Source organism: Etheostoma spectabile, chromosome 12 (genome assembly GCF_008692095.1).
Source record: "Etheostoma spectabile isolate EspeVRDwgs_2016 chromosome 12, UIUC_Espe_1.0, whole genome shotgun sequence".
In the NCBI taxonomy this organism is placed as follows: domain Eukaryota; kingdom Metazoa; phylum Chordata; class Actinopteri; order Perciformes; family Percidae; genus Etheostoma; species Etheostoma spectabile.
Genome location: NC_045744.1, coordinates 23627530 through 23635173, shown reverse-complemented (window position 1 = coordinate 23635173; position 7644 = coordinate 23627530). Strand labels below are relative to the sequence as shown.

Genomic DNA, 7644 nt, shown 5'->3' with positions numbered 1-7644 from the left:
TCTGATGTCTCTTTTATATAGACCTTAGTGGTCCCCTAATACTGTATCTGAAGTCTCTTTATATAGACCTTAGTGGTCCCCTAATACTGTATCTGAAGTCTCTTTTATATAGACCTTAGTGGTCCCTAATACTGTATCTGAAGTCTCTTTTATATAGACCTTAGTGGTCCCCTAATACTGTATCTGATGTCTCTTTTATATAGACCTTAGTGGTCCCTAATACTGTATCTGAAGTCTCTTTATATAGACCTTAGTGGTCCCCTAATACTGTATCTGAAGTCTCTTTTATATAGACCTTAGTGGTCCCCTAATACTGTATCTGAAGTCTCTTTTATATAGACCTTAGTGGTCCTACATTATTAACAAGAAGCAAAATGTCTATTTTTAGATGTGGGGAGCATGAGTGTTCAGTGTAAATCACTTCACCATCTGGATATTCTGAGGTAGGCCTGAAACATGACTGTGATTACTATGGACGCATCATGACTGAGGTGTTATATTTGGTGAATGTGACTTCAGATGCAGCTAAAAGCCTCTTCCGTGAAGTCCAGTATGTGGAAGTAAAGGATACACCCAAAGGTAAATAACAACAGCTGTAATTGTATTGAAAATCATTATTCAGTGACTTTAATGGTACTTTTTTTCATTCAGTGCACTTTTACTGTTGAAGACGAAATGAACACACTTCCTGTCTTATTCTGTCGGATTTGAAGCAGCTCGAGGACTTTATCTGCTGCTTGTTTTTGTTGTGGTTCAGCCAGGTCATTGACGTCACTGTGTGTGTGTGTGTGTGGTGTGTGTGTGTGTGTGTGTGTGTGTGTGTGTGTGTGTGTGTGTGTGCACTAATGAAGATTTTTTATATTTAAAACGGAATCAAAACTTTTTGCTGAGAGTTGTAAATTTGACTCGAGTTGTTTACTTGCTGCAGCTTGACATAAGCCCAATAAATACAACACATTATCAACATGTTTATTTTTTATTTATTTAGAGAAGTGTTTGAATTTTGGAACTATCTTCGTGTTCGTTGGATCTCTGAGGAAGGAGGCGCGGGGCCCAATTGAGAATTAAGAAAAGGTTTAATGCAACAGAATGATGAAGATGATGAGACAAAGACAATAAGACACAAACAACATGGTAACACTGCAGCTGACAGCGGACTGATCCATGCTTCCCCCATGATGGAGTCTCGTGGGACCAGTCCCGATTATTCCTCAAACCCACACATTTATGCCCTGCACCTGGGGGCGGTTCCTTTTCACCTGGTGCATTCAAATCCATTCTCATTGGTCTGTTGTTGGCATGGAAACATGCCGGACGCATCTTCGCTGTCCAATGAGAGTGGACATGCCGCTAAACTCTGCACCTTTATGGTCGCTTTTGGTCACAGATCAAAAGGTTCTATCATGTAAATGTGAAATTTACAGTTTACAGTTTAATCAACATCGTTAACCTAGACTAAGACCCCAGGGGAGGCCACCTCCTGTCTCCTGCCCCCTGGGGTCCTAGCCTAGACTAAGACCCCAGGGGGCAGGAGACAGGAGGCCTCCTCCTGGTGTTGTAGCAGGAAGCTCCATTCCATATGTTAAATGCCAGACTTGACCTGATCAATTCTTTACAGTCAGAGGAAATGAGGGGGAAGGTGAGGGACAGAGATAGGCATATTTTCCTAACCTGGCTCCATCATAAATAGTTTAACTTTTTATAACTCAACAGAAGCAACTGCAGATGTCCGTGAACAAGGATGAAATGATGAAATGGAAATTACTTTGTCCAGTTTTGAGGATCTTTTGCCTAGCATTCCAGTCGCTACCTCATGGCGCTAACCAACAAATAATTTCTCCCTTTGTGTAATATTTTTCTGGAGCTTGTGTCAAAGTTGGCTGTGAGAGACCTGATATCATTCTGTTACCACAATAAAAACGGCCAGTTGGAGCCAAAAAGAGACGGTTTGTTCCTGATTCATCGCACAACGCAAAGAGAAACAGCGCACCGTGTGTGCGACCGACAGCAGACCGGGTCACCTGAGTCCGAATGAAACCATCTTCGGGAGTAACGGAAAAAACGACAAAGAGATGATGACCCATTTTACACTGCCGCCTGCGTTGTTCTGGACCAGAATCTAGATCAGAGCTCAGTGCCAAACCATGATCTCCAGCAATGACCTAGTAGGTACGTAAGTACACTTTTATTTCTACAGCACCAGAACCCAAGGCTCTCAAAGCTAAAGGGGGAGAGATCCAGAGCCTTGGAGAAACCACAGGAAAGGCTCAATCACTTCTGGTTTTAGAACGTGTTCTGGGGACAGTTAAAAGGTCTCGGGCTGAAGACCTCAGAGAGAGACCAGAAGTGTGTGCATGCAATAGATCCTGGATCTTAGAGGAAGCGATTACATTTTTAAAATGCACTCTAAAACCTATTGGTAGCCAAGGAAGAGCTTTAATCAGAATCAGAATCAGCTTTATTTGCCAGGTATGAGGACACATACGAGGAATTTTTCTTTGGAGCATTGTTGCTCACAATGTGCTTACACATACAAAACAACCAAAACCAAAATATACACACTAATATATACACAATATATACACAATATATACATACTCTAAACAGAGGCATGAGTGCAATGAAGAGTTCAATAAAATTATTTAAATGTGGAACAAGGATACTGGGATAAATAGTATTGTGTTATTATATTACAATATGAACAGTATAAACATTATGAACAGTTCTGAAATAGGGAATGAGAATGATGAATATATAAAAAAATAATAATAAGTGAGATTGGGAGAATGGGAATGATGAGTAACACTAAATAAGTGGAATAATAAGTGGAACCAGTGAACAGGTGCTGTAGAGACCGTGTTACTGGGTTGTTGACCAGAACTGAACTTGACACTGTGGGTAAGAAGTCAGCTGTTCATCAGAGAGATGGCTTGTGGGTAGAAACTGTTCCTGAGTCTGTTGGTTTTGGCGTACAGGGCTCTGTAGCGCCCCCCAGAGGGGAGGAGCTGGAACAGGTTGTGTCCGGGGTGAGATGGGTCTGCAGTGATGGTTCCTGCCCGTTTCCTGACTCTGGATGTGTATAAGTCGTGGACGGAGGGCAGGTTGGCTCAGATGATCCTTTCTGCAGTCCTAACTGCCCGTTGTAGTCTGCTCCGGTCCTTTTTCGGTGGCAGATCCAAAGCACGGGAGTAATGTGCGATCTCTTGCTGGTCTTGGACAAAAGTCTTGCTGCTGCATTCTGTACAACTTGCAGTTTGTCAATGGATGATTTGTGTAAACAAGTGTACAGTAAATTACAACTGTGCAAACGTGAAGAAATAAAAGCATGAACAAGCATCTATCCATGCAAACGGTATTGCAATTGCGGCTTTAAAATGTTTCATTTTTTCAAACACACTGCTGCAAAGCTCTTGATATACCGGCCAATTTTGGTTCCTACCCTCAACTATGGTCATGACGGCTGGGTCATGACCGAGAGAACGAGATCCAGGGTACAAGCAGACAAAATGGTAGGGGGGCTGGTCTCCCTTTGGGATAGGGTGAGAAGCTCAGTCCTCCGAGAGGAACTCGGAGTAGAGCCGCTGCTCCTTCACGTCTAAAGGAGCCAGTTGAGATGGTTCGGGCATCTGGTGAGGAGGCCTCCTGGGGGGGTCCCTAGGGAGGTGGTCCAGGCACGTCCAGCTGGGAGGAGGCCTCGGGGAAGACCCAGGACTAGGTGGAGGGACGTCCAGCTGGGAGGAGGCCTCGGGGAAGACCCAGGACTAGGTGGAGAGATTATATCTCCAACCTGGCCTGGGAACGCCTCGGGACCTCCCAGTCGGAGCTGGTTGATGTGGCTCAGCAAAGGGAAGTTTGGGGTCTCCTGCAGGAGCTGCTGCCCCTGAGACCCGGATGCGGACATGGATGGATGGATGGATGGATGGATGGATGGATAGATGGATGGATGGGTGGATGATGGATGATGGATGGATTGATAGAAGAATAGATGGATGGATGGATGGATAGATGGATAGATTGATGGATGGATGATGGATGGATGATGGATGGATAGATGGATAGATGGATGGATGGATGATAGATGGATAGATAGATGGATGGATGGATGGATGGATGGATGGATGGATAGATTTGCGAATTTGCGAATATGATTTTTGTTTGTTGATTTTTTGACATAACATTACATGTCATTTAGCTGACGCTTTTATCCAAAACTTACAATTGCTATATATATATATATATATATATATATATATATATATAATATATATAATATATATATATATATGTGTGTTACAAGGGGTTCCGCAGGGTCTTAAAAAGTATTTCAACATCAAAGTTTTAGGGCTTAAAGTCTGGAATTCACTGAAATCTTGGGTTTTTAGGTCTTATACAATTTTAAACAGGTCTTAATTTTCCTACGTCCATGTAACTGTGCCTCCAAAGCTGTTTTTTTTTATTCCCTGGTGTTGTAGTTCTTTCTTTCACTAGTCCAAATATAATTTTGCTACATTACAACTAAAAAAGAGACCAACATGCAACTGACATTGCAGCCAATCAGCTTTCATGTTATTGGCGCGAGTCTCTTTCAGATTGCACCACGGACATAAAACAGATTTTATTCTTCAGCCATGAGGAAGTGCAAGTTTAGCAATACTTGGCTTGAGAAAACTAATTTAGGGATTAGTTGATGTTGGGATAAAGGTATTGCATTTATTCATAATGGTCTTGAGAAGGTCTTGAAACTGTTTTGGTGAAACCTGCAGAAACCTGTTGGCCCGCCGATATATCGGTCGGGCTCTCTCTATTATTGTCTTTTCAACTTCTCTTATCAATAGATATGTATTAACGAGACTTTTAAATCTCCTTTTACTGCATCCCTGTGTTATATGTTAAAGTAACACATTCCATTATTGCATTGCTCTACACTCTATAAAGATTTAGGGTTACAGTCACACCTATTTATTCATATTTTGCATTCGCACACAGCCAAGTTCACACACACACACACACAAGTTGTGCACAAGTTTGCTACTTACGTGTGTGTGTGTGTTGTGTGTTGTGTGTGTGTGTGTGTGTGTGTGTGTGTGTGTGTGTGTGTGTGTGTGTGTGTGTGTGTGTGTGTCAGCCACTAATTGGACTGAAATTCAACTGAGCAACAAAAGATCAGGCTCGAAAATTCCAGCTCGGGTTTGTACAGGCTTTGCTTTGTTGTCCCTTCGCCTCTGTTTGTTCTCTTCTAATGCTGTGTTAACAGTTATCTCTCACCCTCTCTATCTCTCACACTCTCTCGCTCTCCCTTTCTCTGATGTCTTTCATTCAGTCTCTCTCCTTTCTCTCTCTCTCTCCTCTCTCTCTTCTCTCTCCTCTCTCTCTCTCTCTCTCTCTCTCTCTCTCTCTCTCTCTCTCCCCATCAAAGGCATTTTTGCCCAAACGAAGAACCGTTACCCCAACTGCTCAGAGGCAGGGGAACGCCAGAGCCCAGAACTCAAGAGTGACTTCCCTCATCCACTCCCAAACCTCTCTCTTTCTCTCACACACACACACACACACACACACACACACACACACATACACTGCAGGAGGCTGTTGGACAGCCACAATGAAGCCTGGACCTTCAGTGGATCGGACCATTGTCACCCTCTCCATCTATGGGAAACTTGCCGTGGCCGTTGTTGCTCAGCCTGGACCGGAGCTTTTGGTTGGACTTTTTCTGTTGACCTCAAGATAGATATAGAGCTTAAGCTTGTAGGATGATGATTGAGCTGCACAGCACCGAGGATAGTGGAGGCGGCGGCCGCCACGTGGACATCCTGAGCACCGAGGAGCTGGAGTGTAAGATTTGCTACTGTGCGTACAACCTGGGGAGTCGCAGGCCGAAGGTGCTCGAGTGCTGCCACCGTCTGTGCGCCAAGTGCCTCACAAAGATCCTGGACCTGGGTGAGTCGCCTCCCAACGTTGTTGTGTGCCCCTTCTGCCGCTACGTTACCCGGGTGCTGGGGCCGGCGGTGAGCAGCCTGCCAGATGACTGCAACCTGGTGGCGGCGCTGGCCTTCCAAAGCAGGAACCAGAGGAACCTCCACTTCCACCAGGAGGCGACCACGGAGCTGCTCCTCAGCCCCGGACGCCTGAGCTCGCTGTTGGGCAGCAACCACTCGGTCACATCCCCTTCCTCCTCTTCATCTGCTTCTTCTTCCTCCAACACCTACTCCTCCATCCGGGGCTCCCCTAACTTTGTGGTCATCACCATCATGGAGCCTCCGCCAATGCCCTCATCCACCCCAGACCTCCGTCGCCACGACACGTCACGCGGATCCCACACGTCGAACCGGAGCTTCCACTCATCCAGTCCGGACTCCATGGCGTCCATCACGCAGAGGTGGACGGTGTGGAACTGCGCGTCCCTCCTGTGCCAGACGTCGGCCCGGGCGCTGGTGTGGGTGCTGGGGCTGCTGTACTTCAGCTCGCTGCCCATGGGCGTCTACCTGCTCATCATGCAGAGGACAACGCTCGGCATGCTGCTGGTGAGCCTGGTTCCCGCCAGCCTCGTCCTGATCATGGTCTACGGCTTCTGCCAGTGTATCTGCCATGAGCTGTGGGACTGCATGCCCCCGTAATGGGACCAGAGGATGAATGGGCAATGGTTGGCTTTGAATATGCTTGACAATGGATCTCCAGAATTCACTAATGGGAACGTTACTGTTTAACTGACCATGTAGACGCTTCAATAGCAAATCATGTACATCATGTACAAATGCAACGTTTCATTATTATACATGTTCATTTGTGCTTTGTTCAGCTTGGTAGCAAACTCATCACCTGATAGAGCTCAAAGTGTCAGATTTAGTTACAACTTTAATGCCAATTATGGTGGAATTCATAATAAAATAAAAAATAAATAAAAATAAAAGGGATTTAAGGTGGTAATAATAACTATATCTGCCACATGGATGTACTTTGTTAAAGATTGCATCACAGCCTTTACAAGCATTTTTTCTAAAAGCAAGACAATCAAACTTCCCAAACACACTTTTCACCTCTGCATTTGGTTTTATTTGTTGACGTTTGGGTCCCAGGGACCTTTCTCTAGACACGTAGTAATCACATGTCTAATGTCTAAGTCTGGCAGCCGAAATAAATCAATTCAATAGAAATTTGACTTTGTGAAGGGCTCATTACACGGGTGCAATATGGTCTCAAAAAACATTAAATGCAAGTCTCCTTCAAAAACATTCCAAGGCGCAAAATCCAAGGCACTCAAAATGAAAATGTCTTTATTTTACTTGGCAATATGTATTTGTAATTGTAATTTAATTCATTTGTCACGTCAAGAAATTATTGCAATGAACAATAATATTGTAGTTCTGTGACCATTTTCATTTATTACAATGATAATGGCATAATAATACAGGCACACCTTTTCAAAGATCCATTAACTTTTATTTCTAAAGAATATTTAACACTGGAACAGGAAGACATTTTAAATATATCCACAATAAATGAGCAAAACAACCAAAAACAATAAATAAAAGGGACTCTAAGTCCCTGTTAACAAAAAATGAATAACAAAAAATAAAATGGATTTTTTTCATTTCCATTTGAAAATTATAAAGCTCATTTTTATCTATCCTGAGAATATTTGATTTA

At 43.8% G+C, this 7644-nt stretch overlaps 1 protein-coding gene across 1 annotated transcript; it reads left to right on the top strand.

Annotated features, from left to right (window-relative positions):
* Positions 1–5412: 5412 nt before the first annotated feature.
* Positions 5413–7151, top strand: rnf182 (ring finger protein 182). Its single transcript, XM_032531106.1, has one exon. The coding sequence runs from the start codon at positions 5751–5753 to the stop codon at positions 6612–6614; it is 864 nt and encodes a 287-aa protein (XP_032386997.1). The 5' UTR covers positions 5413–5750; the 3' UTR covers positions 6615–7151.
* The last annotated feature ends 493 nt before the right edge of the window (positions 7152–7644 follow it).